The sequence below is a fragment of the Myotis myotis genome, unplaced genomic scaffold, assembly GCF_014108235.1.
Source record: "Myotis myotis isolate mMyoMyo1 unplaced genomic scaffold, mMyoMyo1.p scaffold_m19_p_21, whole genome shotgun sequence".
NCBI classification, from domain to species: Eukaryota; Metazoa; Chordata; class Mammalia; order Chiroptera; family Vespertilionidae; genus Myotis; species Myotis myotis.
In genome coordinates, this window is record NW_023416326.1 from 11,617,404 (window position 1) to 11,634,536 (window position 17,133).

The following is a 17,133-nucleotide window of genomic DNA, read 5'->3' on the forward strand; positions in this document are numbered from 1 at the left end:
GGCGGAGCAGGTCAGGGCTGTGCTGGCCTCCTCCCATGACCACATCGAAAACGCAACTGAATTAATTATAGACCCAACCACCTGGAGATCCATCTGAAGGCCAGCCGAGCAAATAGAGCGTTTTACTATTTTACAGGCGAGGAGAGCAACAATAGAATCTATTCTAGTTTTTATCTTCCGATACTGTCTTCATTGGGAAGATGGAAATGACATCCACCCTGAGGCTGCTATGACAAATGAAGAAGTATATTTAACGCCATTCACACAGTGTCTAGCACATAAATAGTAGTGTTTTGGGGGAAAAAAGATGCAAAAATTTCTTCCACTTGCCTCTTCCCAATCCCCCCCCCCACCCCAAGTGAAGTTTACCCTGCTATTAAATTTACAACCAACAGAGGGATACAGATTTCTGTAAGGACGTCCCATATGGCCCCAAATCACCGGCAGCTTAAAGATTTCCCACCAACGCAGATATTTTATTCAAGCCTGCGGCCCTTGGCCAACCTACCCAAGGTTGCCTCCACCTAAATATTAAAGAGCTGAGCTAAAATGTAGCAGGTGTGGGCCCTGTGCCCGGGTGCTGGGCAAGTCTCCCTGTGCACCAATGATCCAGCACTTCCTGCCACCGGTTGACCAATGGGAAGAAGGTGATGTAATCCACTATGGGTCACGTGGACACAAACAAATACATGAAAAGGACAAGACGGTTCAAGTGTACTTTCAAAATTCAAATTTGAAATTGATTATTTACAGAGAGAAAGATGACATCTTCATCTTAAGACTTATTAAAAGAATTACACAAATTCCTATTCTAAAACATACTATGTTATACAACGTACATGTTTTCCTCTAGCTCGTAGATTACGTAATCGGATCCTGGAAATTTAGGTTTAGGTAACAGGAATTACACCCTGGCCTGCTCCAGAGAATCTAATGCATGTGAGTTACAAAAGCCTAAAGCAGTTTTTTTTTTGTAAGATGTTTCTCACACGGAAAGGCCTAGCATTCCACATTACCTAAAGGTGACCCTCATCAAACAGTACAGTTACAATTAACAATGAGCCCGGCTGGTGTGGCTCAGTGGTTGAGCACCAACCTATGGACCAGGAGGTCACAGGTTTGATTCCCGGTCAGGGCACAAGCCTGGGTTGTGGGCTCCATTCCCAGTAGGAGGTGTGTAGGAGGCAGCTGATCAATGATTCTCATCATTGCTCTCTCTCCCTCTCCACTCCTTTCTGAAATCAATACAAATATATATTTTAAAAATAATAATGAATGCTGCAGGTTGATTTCCCTCAACCACAGCAGGTGACTGCGTGCTTTAGGGACGGGGCAGTTTTGATGCCGAGAAAACCCTGATTGTGTGCGTGCGCCGCGGGCGGGTTACCTGTCCCAGAGACCGCCAGTCCAGGCCAGCGCTGCCGATGTAGACATGCTGCTTGTCCACGATCCAGAAGGAGGACTGCAGCCGGCCCTTGTTGTAGGCGGACATGTTCATGTAAGTCACCTCGGCGCCTAGGAGTTCAAGGAGATGCCGTCAGCCTCCGTGTCCAGGCCCTGAACGAGCAACCAGTCAGCCACCGCCCCAATCCTCGTGCTGTGCATGGACCCCAATTCAGGGAGAGAGGATCGTCAATCAGCTGCCTCCTGCGCGCCCCAGCCTGGGGATCAAACCTGCAACCCAGGCATGTGCCCTGACCGGGAATCCAACCGTCACCTCCTGGTGTATAGGTCGGTGCTCAACCACTGAGCCAAGCCAACCGGGATAAATGACTTGTTATTTAAGCTGGTTTTGGAGGGCATTCTGTGTCTTGACTGTTATTTTTAAGGTATCAATCAGATAATTTTGTACTTTATTTTATGCACACATAATTCTAGAAGCCCCACAACGTTTATATATACAAGATATCCCCCCAAAAATGTGTACACACACACACACAATATATATATATATATATATATATATATATATATATATATATATATATATATATATATATTTCAGAGAGGAATGGAGAGGGCAAAATAGAAACATCAATAATGAGAATCACTGATCAGCTGCCTCCTGCACACCCCCTACTGGGGATGGAGCCCGAAAGCCAGGCACGTGACTGGACCAGGAATCGAACCCTGACCTCCTGGTTCATAGGTTGACGCTCAACCACTGAGTCACATAGCTGTTAAACGAAAATGAAGTGTATTGTAATAAACACTGCCTTTATAATTACTCAAATGTGTGTATATCTTTTTGGGGACACCCTGTATATATTTAATATTTGACTAAAAATATTCAGCTCTAGCCTGAAAACTCATGCAATTTTTAGCAAGTTGCACAAATTGCACAATTAAACGTTCCAAATTTTGAAGATTTAAAATAAGCATCCTGTCAAAATACTCATCAGAATGACACAAGAGGAAGTATGCTAGTACCGTGTGGTTAAAAGTAAAAAAGAATAAAATAAAGTTCCCCATTCTCTGTGGATTATCACCATGAAAATCAAACAAATCCCACCTGCAATTTTATTTCCAGAAAGCCACCTGTTGAAAGCATATTATCATCAGCTTCAATAAATTTTATGACCGAACATTTATAGATTCAAGAGGACATATGTAAACTACAATTAGGAAGCACCATATACGTATAGACACCTGTGAACCTTCCATCTTTCTAAAAACTAGAACCTTAACCATTCTTTCTTTTTTTTTTTTTTTTGTTAAATCCTCACCTGAGGATATTTTTCCCATTGATTCCTGGAGAGAGTGGAAGGGAGGGGGAGGGGAAGAGAGAGAGAGAGAGAGAGAGAGAGAGAGAGAGAGAGAAAGAGAGAGAGAGAGAGAGAGAGAGAGAGAGAGAGAGAGAGAGAGAGAAATAGTGACATGAGAGAGACACATTGATTGGCTGCTTCTTACACTCACCCTGGCTGGGGCTGGGAACCTGCAACCAAGGTACATGCCCCCTTTTTTTTTTTTAAATATATATTTTATTGATTTTTTACAGAAAGGAAAGGAGAGGGATAGAGAGTTAGAAACATTGACGAGAAAGAAACATCGATCAGCTGCCTCCTGCACACTTCCTAGTGGGTATGTGCCCACAACCCAGGTACATGCTCTTGACTGGAATTGAACCTGGGACCCTTGAGTCTGCAGGCCGATGCTCTATCCACTGAGCCAAACCAGTTAGGGCAAGGTACATGCCCTTGATTGGGAATTGAACCGGTGACACTCTGGTCTGTAGGCTGGTGCTCTAACCACTGAGATACCCGGCCAGGGCTTAACAATCTATTAAAGCAGTGCTTCCCAATCAGTGGCAATTTTGTCCCCCTGTCCCCGGGGGACATGAGTTCTACCTGGAGACATTTTTGTTTGTCACAACTGGGGAGAGGAGCGCTATCAGCATCAGGTGGGTAGAGTTCAAGGATGCTGCTAACTCGCAGAGCAGCCCCCACAGCAAAGACTGGGCCTGCCCGCACGCTGACAGTCCCACGAGTCTGAAATCCTGCATTAAAGCTTTTGTGAGTTTATATTTGATCCCATACCCTAGCACACTCCTCTGATGCAGCCACAATCCTGAATTCAGTCTTTACCATGGTCTTGTTCTTACTTGTTATTATTAAAAAAAATATTTTTATTGATTTCGGAGAGAAAGGGAGAGGGAGAAAAAGAGAGAAACATCAACGATGAGAGAGAATCACTGATCGGCTGCCTCCTGCAGGCCCCCCATTGGGGATCGAGCCCGCACCCCGGGCATGTGCCCTGACCGGGAATAGAACAGTGACCTGCTGGTTCATAGGTCGATGCTCAACCACTGAGCCACGCCGGCCGGGCTTGCTTTTAAATATTTTATCACATGTGCATGTGCCCCTAAGGGTATCATAAAAAAGAGCTTATTGCCAGCTCTGGTGTGTCTCACAGGGAAATGCATCAGCATCAATAATTACAGATTTCTGGAAAGGCGCTCAGAGCTTTCCTGAAAGCAGTTTGCGGCAGGAACTCTTCTCATCAGTCCGCGGCTTCTCCTGAATGTATTAGCTGTGTGAGCAACGCAAAGGCCAAGCCAGCCCATTCTGGGAGCTTTCCTAAGACCAGCACAGTTTAGTCAAGTTAATTAGCAACATTTTTGGAATCCATTGGCTTGGAGGCGAAAGGGAACAGCAAAGGGTAAGAATCACTTGTCATGACCGCATGGCTCTGCGTTCACGGGTTCAGAGATAATCAATTACAGGCTTCCTGGTATTTGTATAGCATTTTCCTCGTTACTGCAAAGAATGACAAAGGTTACAGAGAACCTGCCCATTCTTTGGCGTCTACCCGCCAGGATCCTAGAGACTGCTAACCGGGCGCCAGGGATGGAGTCTTGCGAAAGGGAATGACTGGCTTGCACGCCCAGCTAGTAAGCAAGCTGAGACTCGAGGTTCCTACTTTAGCTTCGAGGCTGAGCCTCCCTCCTGCCCAGAACTGCACAGCAATCTGACCTATTCTGACACTGGAGAGGCGTTGCTCTCACAAACCAGTCTCTCAGGAAGGACTCCTGATGAAGTCCCTATTAAAAACTCTCCCCAATCAAAAGCTAAAGGAATACAAGGAGCCCCGCCGCATGGCTCAGGGGTTGAGCATCGACCTATGAACCAGGAGGTCATGGTTCGATTCCCGGTCGGGGCACATGCTCAGGTTGGGGGCTCAATCCCCAGTGTGGGGCGTGCGGGAGGCAGCCGATCCATGATTCTCTCTCATCATGGATGTTTCTGTCTCCCTCTCCCTCTCCCTTCCTCTCTGAAATCAATAAAAATATATTTAAAAAAAGAATACCATGAAATGAAATGAAATAAAGAAATGGGGAAAAAATACCAGACACAAAAAACACACAGGGGAAATCTTTGAGGGGCTGGTTTTTATTCGTTTCTTTAATTCCAGCAAGTAGCACGGTGCCATGAATGTTTTAATGGTTCATACACTGAGTGAATGAAATTACCTGAGTGAATGAAGAGTGAATGTGTTTGCAGTGAGCACCTTCACTTACTCCCTCTGTCTACCTTTCCTTTCCTGAATAACCGGCCACAGGAAATCAGCGGATTTTCCAGGGCGAATTCTGAGCAAACATATTCGATCCGGAAGGACCCAGCCAGGGGAAGGAAGGAAGCTAGAGGAAAAATACCTTTTATATGTGGGAGATATGGTTACGGGAATCGAAATATGGCTCCCCTCCAAATAAAAGTCATCACAAAGGAATGGGCAGGCAGTTTGGCAGGACTTTCTAACGCGACTTGAACAAAATGCCCAACACTTCAGTTGCTTTGAGAGCCAAACGTTTCAACATTTATTCTCCCTCTTGGAGAAAAAAAGTCACAAAGCTGTTATCCATTCCAAATTCGATAGTCATCCGAGAAATCTCAAATCATCCGAGAAATCAGAGAGTTTTTCCTCTTTAATGTTCTTTGCAGCCAACCAGGTCTTCAAGGACAGGGTTGCCCGAATTCCCCTAAGTTCCCGTGAGTTCACCTCCCTAGGCATGTCGGCATCTGAGTTGATTTCTATTCTATTTTTTAAAAATACATGTTTCTTGATTTCAAGAGGAAGGGAGAGGGAGAGAGAGATAGAAACATCCATGATGAGAGAGGATCCTTGACCGGCTGCCTCTGGCACGCCCCTTATTGGGGATTGAGCAATTCTTCCTGGTCCCCATCTTTTTTTCTTTAAATAGATTTTCATTGATTTCAGAGAGGAAGGGAGAGGGATAGAGAGATAGAAACACCAATGATCAAGCCGGAAACCCGGGCATGTGTCCTGACCGGGAATGGAACTGTGACCTCCTGGTTCATAGGTCAACACTCAACCACTGAGCCACTATTGGTTTCTATTTTACATCAAGGTCAGGACCTGGTAAAACGGGTAAAAACATCTTCTGCCCTTGGCAGGGGCAAGAAGGCTTCGTGGGCAGGTTATCAATTTGTTGCCTCATTTTCACGGTTACACTTTCACAGCAGAGGGGCTGGGCGACAGGGCAGGAGGCAGGGGCCGCCTCCTGTTTCCAGCTGCTGCGTGGGAGTGAGGACGGGCGCTCAGCCCCAGCCACACGCCTACAACACACCATCCCTCCCGACCTGGCTGCCCTGCCTGGCCTGGGGGCAACTTTTCCATGGTGCCCTCTCTTCATGGTCACGCCCCAGAATTCCTGCCTATGCCAGAGCCCTCCTGCAGAATCTATTAAGACAAAACTTTTATTTCTAATGATCAGAATGACCAGAGGCACCTGATCCATTCTTTGAAGATTTCCCCCTTGCGTATGTGGCCGGGGAAAGGTGCTGTATGACTGCTCTGGTTATCATGAGAATTCTTACATAAGGTCGAATGCAAAGTGTGTATCAGAACCTCCATCTCCCAGCAGGCCACTGCAGTTGCCTGATTCTCTTTTTAGAGTCTCCAGAAGTTATAAGGTCTTCAAAAAACTCCCGGAGTTCTAATCAATCCCCAAACCTAAAAATGAGGGGCCACAAGCAAAATACCGGAAGACGATTTTCTTTTTTAAAATGTTCTTTTCTTATACCAGTTGTCATTTCCAGCTGACAAATGGTCTTTTTCAATCTAATTACAGAGATGCTCACAGGTGACTTCCTGGACTTGGCGGCACCGTTATTTAAAACTCAAGAAAAAGGTGCCTGGGAAACATCAAAAGAATTAATCAACGTCTTTCAGCCATGAATGAAGGCAGCTATTATTAATTTCCAAGGCTATTATAGGAACAAATGAACAGGTTTTCAGGTTAGAACTGCAACATAAATGTTGTACACATCCTCCCTTTGAGTTCACTGCATTCATTCCAGAACTGTTGCTGGTATATTATTGACCTACTAGCGAAATTCGTGCAGGGTAGGGTCCCGAGGCCTGGCCTCCCCGCCTCCTCCTTCCCTCGCTACCTCAGTGCCCTGCCTCAGCCGCTGGTCGCCCTCCATGTTCCGTACCGCCCCCTGGTGGTCAGCACACGTCACAGCAAGCGATCGAACTCATGCTCTCCCAGGCGAACTTCCGAGTGGACAATTTGCATAGTAGCCTTTAATATATATAGATATTTTCATGTCCGTGTAACATACTTAATGGGTAGAGAATGTGGTGCCTGCCCCTGCCTGTGACATTTCTGTTCTTTCTTTTTATTAAATATATTGATTTCCGAGAGGAAGGGAGAGGGAGAAAGAGATAGAAACATCCATGATGAGGGAGAATAATTGGATTGGCTGCCTCCTGCACGCCCCACACTGGGGATTGAGCCCACAACCCAGACATGTGCCCTGACCGGGAATCGAACCGTGACCTCCTGGTTTGTAGGTCGAAGGTCAACCACTGAGCCACACTGGCTGGACAATGACATTCCTGTTTCTCACCACTGGGCACCAACCCTGCCATCTCCTCCTCCCACATCTAATCCGTGCAGGGGCTCTGCTTCGACCTATAAATCCCACACAGCTGTTTTTTATACCATTTCCCCCTGATAGTCACAAAACGACGCCAGTGGCCTGTGAGCCTATACAGTTCATTCTTTCCTCACAGGGATTCCGTGACCTTGTTTCTGCCTCTATGATTATTCTAGTAACACAGTCATCCATCAAGAGCAGCCTCTGTGCCAAGAAAGCTAATGGCTTTGCCTATAGTATCCTGTAATTCCTACCGCCATTCCGCGAGAACACTCCATTTCCCATTACTTCCCATGCCTGTTTATTGGGTACTTTTCAAGGCATCTGTCTATTTCACCCACGTTCACACTTATTGGTACACGGTTGTTTGTAACAGCCTCTTAGGATCTCTTTAATGTCTCGAATATCTGCATGATGATCTTTTTAAATCCCTGATATTTCATTTTATTAATTTTTTTCTCTCATATGTTTGATATTTTGTCCTTTTTACTTTCTTGGGGTTAAATTTTTCTTTCTTTTTTTTTTCTTTCTTTAAAAAATTTTTTTTTTATTGTTTTATTGCTTAAAGCATTACAAAGAGTATTACATATGTCTCCTTTTTTTCCCCCCGCCCTTGACAATCCCCTGGCCTCCCCTAACCCCCCATGTTTTTCTTTCTTTTTAACACACTATGAAAAACTCTATTCATAGTCATACGGTGTGCAAATTGCAAGAAAAACTTCAAATGAATTGACATTTATTTGTTTAAGATTTTCTCCCACTGGGGATGTGCCCGCAACCCAGGTACATGCCCTTGACCGGAATCGAACCTGAAACCTTTCAGTCCGCAGGCCGATGCTCTATCCACTGAGCCAAACCGGTTTCGGCTGTTTAAGATTTTTAAAAATGGATTTTTAGAGCAATATGAAGGGAGAGGGAGAGAGAGAACATTGATGGGATAGGGAGTGAAACTCTGACTGGCTGCCTCCTGCACAGACTCTGCTGGGGATCGAGCCCACAATCTGGGCATGATAGCTTTTGTCTTTTGGTGGGAGAATTTAGACAATTTACATTTAATATAACTACTATTATATTTGGATGTCAAACATCACCTTGAAATTAGTTTTCAATCTATCCAACCTGCTCTTTTAGTGACTATAATAAAGTGTTTCCTGGATATACTAGAGATCACCTTAAATTGGTATTTTTGCAACATCCTGGGCAATGTAAAGTCCCTACACATTTTAACTCCACTGTCTCTCTCCTACCTTTTGTGCGGTTTTATTTACATGTACTTTAATTCCCAGAAGACATTATTACTGTTGTTTTGTACTTGCCCACATATTTGTCCTTCTCAATGGTTTTCATTCCTCCCTTTTTTACTTTGCTTACATCTAGAATAATTTTCCTTCTGACTAAAAAACTTACCTTACTTTTTAAAATGAGCCTTCTGTAAGGATAAAGTCTTTCAATTTCTGATTGTATAAAAATGTCTCTAGCCCTGACCCATTTGGCTCAGTGGATAGAGCGTTGGCCTGCAGACTGAAAGGTCCGAGGTTCAATTCTGGTCAAGGGCATGTACCTTGGTTGCAGGCACATCCCCAGTAGGAGGTGTGCAGGAGGCAGCTGATCGATGCTTCTAACTCTCTATCTCTCTCCCTTCCTCTCTGTAAAAAATCAATAAAATAAAATATATTTAAAAATAAAAAAATAAAAAAGAAAAATATCTCTATTTTGCTTCATTTTTTGAAGGTCATGATTGCTGGGTATAGAATTGTAGGTTAGCAATTATTTTCTTTCAGCACTCTACAGATGTCACTACATTGTTTTCTGGCTCCCATAAATTCTGTCAAAAAGATACTTATCAGCCCTAGCTGGTTTGGCTCAGTGGATTGAGCGTCTGCCTGCTGACTGAAAGGTCCCGGGTTTGATTCCGGTCAAGGGCAGGTACCGAGGTTTGAGGCTTCGGGCCAGGCCCTGGTCAGGGGCCTGCAGGAGTCAACCAATCGATGTGTCTCTCTCACACTGGTGTTTCTCTCTGTATCTCCTTCTCCTTCCTACTCTCTCTAGAATGAATGGAAAAAATATCCTTGGTTGAGGATTAAAAAAAGAAAGAAAAGAAAAAATTTATCAGTTTCATTATTTTTCATTTGGTTGTCATATGCCCGTTTTCTTTCAATGCTTTAAAAAGTTTTCCTATTTTTGGTTCCCATCAGTTTTTCTATAATATGGCTAGGTATGTTTTTCCTTGTATTTATCTTTCTTGGTGTCTGTAAATACTTTGATGTCTTTTGTTAGTTTGGAAAGTTATGAACAGTATCTATTCAAATACTGCTGCATGCTAGTCTCTCTTTCCTATAGTCCTTGAATGCCAGCTATACTTGTATAGATTCCTAAGCCATGTTCCATGTTCCTTTTGCTCTTTTCTGTGTCTTTCTTCTTTTTCTCTCTGTGATATACTTCTATGGATATGTTCTACTCACTAACAATTCACGAATCCCCTCTTCTGTTGTGTCTAATCTGCAATATACCTTATTATAGAATTTTAAATTGCAGCTTTTGTATTTTTCAGTTCTGGGTTTTCCAGTTGCTTTAAAAAACCCCCCAAAAACCCAGTTCTCTCTTTCCCTAAATACACTAATTATAGTGATGTCAAAGTCCCTCTCCAATATCTGGGTTTCTGATGTCTTCTCTTTGCTCATGGCTCTCAGTTATTTGTTGCTATGCCTTGGCATGCCTGTAATTTCCGATGGACTTTGTATTAAAAAATTCCAATTTTTGCCTCCTCAGTCCAGTACTACTCAAGAAGTTCAGGCTTCTGCTTTCTGTTTGACCGCTAGTCCCTGGCATGTTATCGACAAATCCCTCAAAAGAAAAGCTGGTAGTGAATACAGGGCTCATCCTAACGAGTTTCCTTCTCTCAGGTCTAGGCCCCACCAGGACCTGATGCCTTAATGGCTCTTGATCCATTCAAATAGCTTTCTTTTGTGTGACTGTATTCTCTTTGCAGGAGAGTTAGTCTGCAACAAGCTATTCCATCCAAGTCCTTCTCAGGAAGCTAAGGCCATTAATTCATCTGCTATCCCCTTACTGGGAGGCTGTTTTATCTCTTACACTTCCAGGACCTCAGGGCTAGAAAGGAAAGGAAGTGTTCTCTTTAATCTCTTTTGTCATTTCCAGACGATGCCTCCTTCAAATTTTCAAAACCCCAGGCTGCATTAAAATTCATGTCATCTGGCTGTGTTCCCCATGACCACGGCTTGCTGCTCCCCTTCCTCAGCTTTCCGGTTCTCTATCATTCATTAAAGACTTTAGTTAATTGCTTTCTCTCTTTCCCTCACCACTGCCAACCGCGTATTATTGTCACTGATACAAACAATGTGGATAACTCAACACTCTAGCCCAGTGGTCAGCAAACTGCAGCTCGAGAGCCACATGCGGCTCTTTGGCTCCTTGAGTGTGGCTCTTCCACAAAATACCACGTGCGGGTGCGCACGTACAGTGCGAAGTTGACTTAAAACTTTTTTTTTTTTAATATATTTTATTGATTTTTTTAGATAGAGGAAGGGAGAGGGAGAGGGATACAGAGTTAGAAACATTGATGAGAGAGAAACATCGCTTCAGCTGCCTCTTGCACGCCCCCTACTGGGGATGTGCCCGCAACCCAGGTACATGCCCTTGACCGGAACCGAACCTGGGACCCTTCAGTCCGCAAGCCGACGCTCTATCCGCTGAGCCAAACCGGTTAGGGCGACTTAAAACTTTAAGTAAAGTTTATTAAGTTAATTTTAGGGAACGTTGTGGAGTGAAAGAAGATGTAGTGTCGAGGATTGAGAAAGGCATGTTGAGATGGTTTGGACATATAGAGAGGATGAACGAAAGGAGACAGACGAAACAAGTCTACAAGAGGAGTGTGGATGGGAGAGTTGGAAGGGGTCGACCTCAGCGAACGTACCTCAATCAGATTGAGGACGTTTTTAGCAAAGGCCAGCTTAGGAGGACCCTAATTTAAGTTAATGACAATGTACCTACTATATAGTTTAAGTTTAAAAAATTTGGCTCTCAAAAGGAATTTCAATTGCTGTGCTGTTGATATTTGGCTCTGTGGACTAATGAGTTTGCCGACCACTGCCCTAGCCCCCTAGCGACCTTGTCTTTATCCCTCCATGGATCTTTCCCCCTGTTTCTCTTTAGTGACCCATTCCCATAGTATCCTAGACTTAGCTATTGCCAGTAAATGCACATTTAAAATGATGATGTTGAGGCTCACCATTTCTGACCTCTGCCTTCTCTCCTTGCAGCTCACATGCATTAGAATCCCACTTTGACAACACTGAAATGACCAGATCACTGACCTCACCACTTCTTCAATGTCCATCACGCAACTCTTGTGGTTACTCCCCTCTTTATCAAGTTTATACTTCATGGTCAGCTCTCTGTAGCTTTTTCCTAGGAAAATCTTAAACGCCGATGAATTCAATCTTTTTCCTTCCCTATACTTTCACCAGAACAGCCAAAGGTTGCTAGAGAAAATCTCACAATCACGGCGATCCATTTCAATTTAAAATTATCATCACAATCAATACTATGATACAATCCTTTTAGTGTCCCTACTAAATTTGATTTCTACTTCCACTATAGCTACTTCTCCAAATGCTTTGTTTCTCTTCATAGAAAAATTTATCTAATTCTTCACCTAGCCACTCATTTCCCACTCCCTATCAATCTGGCTGTCGATACCCTTGTTAAATTAATCAATGAACACTTATGCTGCCAAATCCAATGGCTCCTCCTCTACTCTTTTTTAAAAAAAATATTTTTACTGATTTCAGAGAGGAAAGGAGAGCGACAGAGATAGAAATATCAATGATGAGAGAGGATCATTGATTAGCTGCATCCTGCATGCCTCCTACTGGGAATCAAGCCTGCAACCCAGGCGTGTGTCCTGACCGGGAATCAAATATGACCTGGTTCATAGGACGACGCTCAACCACTGAGCCACACTGGCCAGGCTCCTCCTCTACTTTAGCTAACTTCATTTCTTTTTTTTCTTTTTATTTGTTGAAATATATTTTATTGATTTTTTACAGAGAGGAAGGGAGAGAGATAGAGAGCTAGAAACATCGATCAGCTGCCTCCTGCACACCCCCTACTGGGGATGTGCCCGCAACCAAGGTACATGCCCTTGACCGGAATCGAACCTGGGACCTTTCAGTCCGCAGGCTGATGCTCTATCCACTGAGCTAAACCGGTTAGGGCAGACCTTAACTTCATTTCTTAGCAAAGAAAACATTTCTCTCCTTTCTCCTACCTCACTGTCCCTCCTCTCAGTTTCTCTTGTCAGTTTCTCTATTTCTACAAAGCCTCTAAATGTTAGAAAGCCTTTGGGTTGGGTCCTGGGCCCCATTCTATAGCTATACTCACTCCTGTGAGAATCTTGTTCAGCTCTGTGGCTAGAAATGCTATCTCCATACTGATGATTCCCCGAATCACATCTGTAGGCCTGACCCTTCTTTGAGCTTTAGACTCAGAGGAGAGGTCAGACCTGAATTAATCTCTCTCTACTTGCATCTTTTAGAAGCACAAAACAGAATTTACTTTGCTCAAAATAGAGCTCTTTATTTTCCCCAAATGCCAAGCCATTAATCCTATTATCTTTCTGTCTCAGTAAATGACAGCACCTTCCAATCAGCTGCTCAGACTTAAACCCTGGGGGGTAATTTTGACTTCTTTCTTTTTCTTAACCCCATCCACACAGCCAATACATTATCAATGTCTGCCAGTTCTATTTCTAAAATGTATTTTATTTGTTGTGGTTTCTTTTTTTTTTTTTTAATCCTTGCCCGAGGATATTTTCCCATTGATTTTAGAAAGGGTAGAAGAGAGAGGGAAAGACAGAGAAACATCGATATGGGAGAAACACATTAATTGGGCCCTAACCGGTTTGGCTCAGTGGATAGAGCGTCGGCCTGCAGACTGAAGGGTCCCAGATTCGACTCTGGTTGGGGGCATGTACCTTGGTTGCGGGCACATCCCCAGTAGGGAGTGTGCAGGAGGCTGCTGATTGATGTTTCTCTGTCATCGATGTTCCTGGCTCTCTATCCCTCTCCCTTCCTCTCTGTAAAAAAAATCAATAAAATATACTAAAAACACACACACACACAAACCCCCCCCACATCAATTGGTTGCCTCCAGTATGTGCCCTGATCAGGGCCCGGGCTGGGGAGGAGCCTGCAACCAAGGTATGTGCCCTTGACCGGAATTAAACCCTGGAGCCGGCGGTCCACAGACTGATGCTCTATCCACTGAGCCAAACCGGCGAGGGCTAAAATATATTTTAAATGTTTATTTTTTTTCTACCTTAACATCTCTTGCCTGGTGGGTAATTCAACAGCCCGCTACCTGGTTTCCCTGCCTCAATTCCCCTCCAATCCATTTCCCACACAACAACCAAACAGATATTTTAAAAATCCAAATGAGATCAAGTTATTTCCATCAGTTCCTCATTAATTGTAAGAACACAATAAATATTTGTTAAAAGAAAGAATGAATGAATAGATGGATGACTGAGAGAGCAACTGGCTCAAGGTTCAGAGCTAGAATTGAAAGCCGAGTCTCTTATTTCATCACAAAATACATCTTATACAGGACCCAGGGGTGGTGTCAGCCCTTGCTCTTCAGTACGTGCGGCTGAGAACAAACAACCACGCTCTGAGGCAGATTTCAAAACAGATCTTACTAAATAGCTACATTTTATGCACAGTGGCACCACAATCAAATTCCTTACAATTTTCTTCATTTAATTTTTTTGTTTCATTTAATTTAGAAGGCAATGGAGCTAGGCTGAGGGGGATGGATGTTTCTGCAATTTTCTCAGTCCTCTGCGAAATGTGTAATTTACGGAGATCCAATAATATTGATCAAAATCGTAGGCACGGGGCATTCTGCCAGGAATTATTAGCACAGCAGACGTCTTTTATTACCCACTAACCATGGGACCTTCGGCACATGATTTCATCTGTCTGTGTCTCAGTTAGTCTGGAACATGGAAAGAATAACAGCATCTACTGCTCAGGGATGCCTGGACGTTAGAAGAGAATGCAGATAAAGTGCATAGAACAACATCTGATGCTTAGTTACAACTATTATGAGCTGCAATTGCCTTGCAAATGCACCTAACATAGCGTTATTTTTTTGTGTGGCGAATGTTTTGATAAAGAGACTTTTAGTAAATCCTACATTATCCCTAATCTGTAGGTTTTCTGGCAAGTTGACAGTTTGAATATCTATAACTACCCTTGGTGGTTACAGGCAGGTTTTTATTACTGGGGCATCTGTGCCTCACCCCTCTCTCTCTTCAGCCTCTAAAAAATGTTCACCTTGCAAGGAATCAATATACATGTAATAAAGAAATGGCTCTCAGGCAATTTTATCTCAGTCACTAAACAGACTCCCTGAACAGTGAGAATGAGGAAGGGAGGCGTGTGAGGCTGCCAGGCAGACAGCTTGCTGAGCCACATGGTGGGCTGGCACGCACTGAACCATATGCGGGCGCCTGCTGGGACTTACACGGCTGCACAGACGGGGCTAGAGCCAGGAGTGAGCTCAGGCGGGAAAAGGGAGTTTAACGAGAGTCTGTGACCACTCTGGTCCCAGCAAAAGGGACCTGGAGTGTGGACACCTTCCTCCAGGGATCTAGAAAGGAATGGCATCCATCAGTTTCTCCTAAAGTGCCAATAAGATGAGGTGGCTCTTCATTGCAGCCATGGGGACCAAGGGGACACACTGGGAAGACCTTAGCGCTAAGCCAGAGGGCAAAGGCATGCATTCATGCAGGCAGAGAAGCTTCTATCACAGGGGTCTACGCTGGGTTTAGGAAAGCCCGAATCCAGTCCTGTTGGGAAATTCAAGTCAGTAAGTATCTATTGAGCACTGGAAGTTCTACTGGCAGGGAATTCAATTCAATTCAACCAACCAAGTGCTGTCCAGGTCAAGGTGTGGTGGGAGGGATGGTCCGGGGCTGCCTATCACTACTTGAGCCAATTCAGCAGAGACAGGGTTGACACCTATCTGAGCATTTACTTCAATCCTGCCGGCAGCATGGGAGAGCAGCAGGTCACCCCAAAACATCTGCTCTACCCCCCACCATAAGCCAGCTGCCTATATTGGGGAGAAAGGCAAAGATTACGTGGGAAAAGTAGGAATTACAGGCATGGGCCAGTAGGTAAGGTATAAGGGTGGGTGCCTCTGGGACTAGACCAGTGATGGCGAACCTATGACACGTGTGTCAGAGGTGATAACGCGAACTCATTTTTTTGGGTGATTTTTCTTTGTGAAATGGCATTTAAATATATAAAATAAATATCAAAAATATAAATCTTTGTTTTACTATGGTTGCAAAGATCAACAAAATTTCTATATGTGACACGGCACCAGAGTTAAGTTAGGATTTTTCAAAATGCTGACACGCCGAGCTCAAAAGGTTCGCCATCACTGGACTAGACTGTTCCGGCCAGGCAGCTGGAAACCTTTCCATGATGATAGGCAGTTCTCGGGACAGGAGGAAGGACTGCATTCAGATGTTGGCTCCCATGTCCCAGGGCGTACCACTCCCAGCCAGGTTAGAATGTGCTTTCTCTATCAGAACAGAATCATCACAGTTAACAGAGCATGACTAATATTTCTTACTAGAGGCCCGGTGCACGGAATTCGTGCACTTGGGAGGGGGGTCCCTCAGTCCGGCCTGCGCCCTCTCGCAGTCCGGGAGCCCTCGGGGGATGTCCGACTACATAGAGGCGGGAGAGGCTCTTGCCACCGCCACTGGGCTTGCCAGCCGTGAGCCCGGCTTCCGGCTGAGCAGCGCTCCCCCTGTGGGAGTGCACTGACCAACAGGGGGGCAGCTCCTGCATTGAACATCATGAGGAGAGCCCTTCACTGGGACAACAGAAGACCTTATGGAATATGCAGGTTTCTTAACAACAGCAACCTCTCAGATGGTGGAATGAAAGCCAGAAGAAGACAGAGTTCCCTCTGGGGAAATTACTAAACATACTTGATCGTGTGACCTGCAATGAACAGAAAACCACACCTACGTGTATGTACAGCTCGACTTTGGAATCGTTAGAAGCCAGTAAAACCTAAGTAAAGAGTAAAACCTCAACACGCACAAAAAAATCTCAAATTACGTTACGCTTATTTGGGGCAAGCAGTTCAACAGTCACCTTGTAAAATGTCTAAGTTGGGAACGGGGGCAGCTTGTATTCATTTTCAAATTTACACCTGCCCTGTATTCTCAGATTGAGGAACATACGTTCCTTTTAGGGTCTGGTTTAGAATCAGCCTCCCTCAGAGTGGTATTCGGAATGGCCGGGCTTCATTTAATTGAACTTTATCAGAGTTCAGGGTTTCTAGGCTGAATTTTTTCTTCCATTGCTGCATTTTAAAGCAACCCTCATTTCCATATGCCCTTGGCCCTGAAGCAACGAGTTCCCATCGTCACGTCTCTGACACGGATGCATCGTCTGATGGCTGCACACAGGTGGCAGCGTGACAGGTGACACTTGGTGGTCCGCGTGGTGACTCTGTTATGACAGGTCTCCTGCTGCCTCTCAACACTCAGTCAACAAATCACGTAGGGCCCTCGCTTCCCGTCAGAATCTTTTGGGATTTTCTGGGAAGTTTCAAAAAAAAAGCAGAATGGAAAAAGACAATAGGAGAGACTCTGTTTTTTAAAGTCACAGAGCACCATCAC

The 17,133-nt window shown here is 44.4% G+C and overlaps 1 protein-coding gene across 1 annotated transcript in view; it reads right to left on the reverse strand.

Moving 5' to 3' along the window:
- The window catches only part of PLD5 (phospholipase D family member 5), a 166,505-nt gene that overhangs the window by 38,388 nt on the left and 110,984 nt on the right, over positions 1–17,133 (reverse strand). Inside the window, exon 5 of the mRNA XM_036354498.1 lies at positions 1,388–1,515. Within this exon, the coding sequence (XP_036210391.1) occupies positions 1,388–1,515 (128 nt within the window). The remainder of the gene's footprint in view (positions 1–1,387; positions 1,516–17,133) is intronic.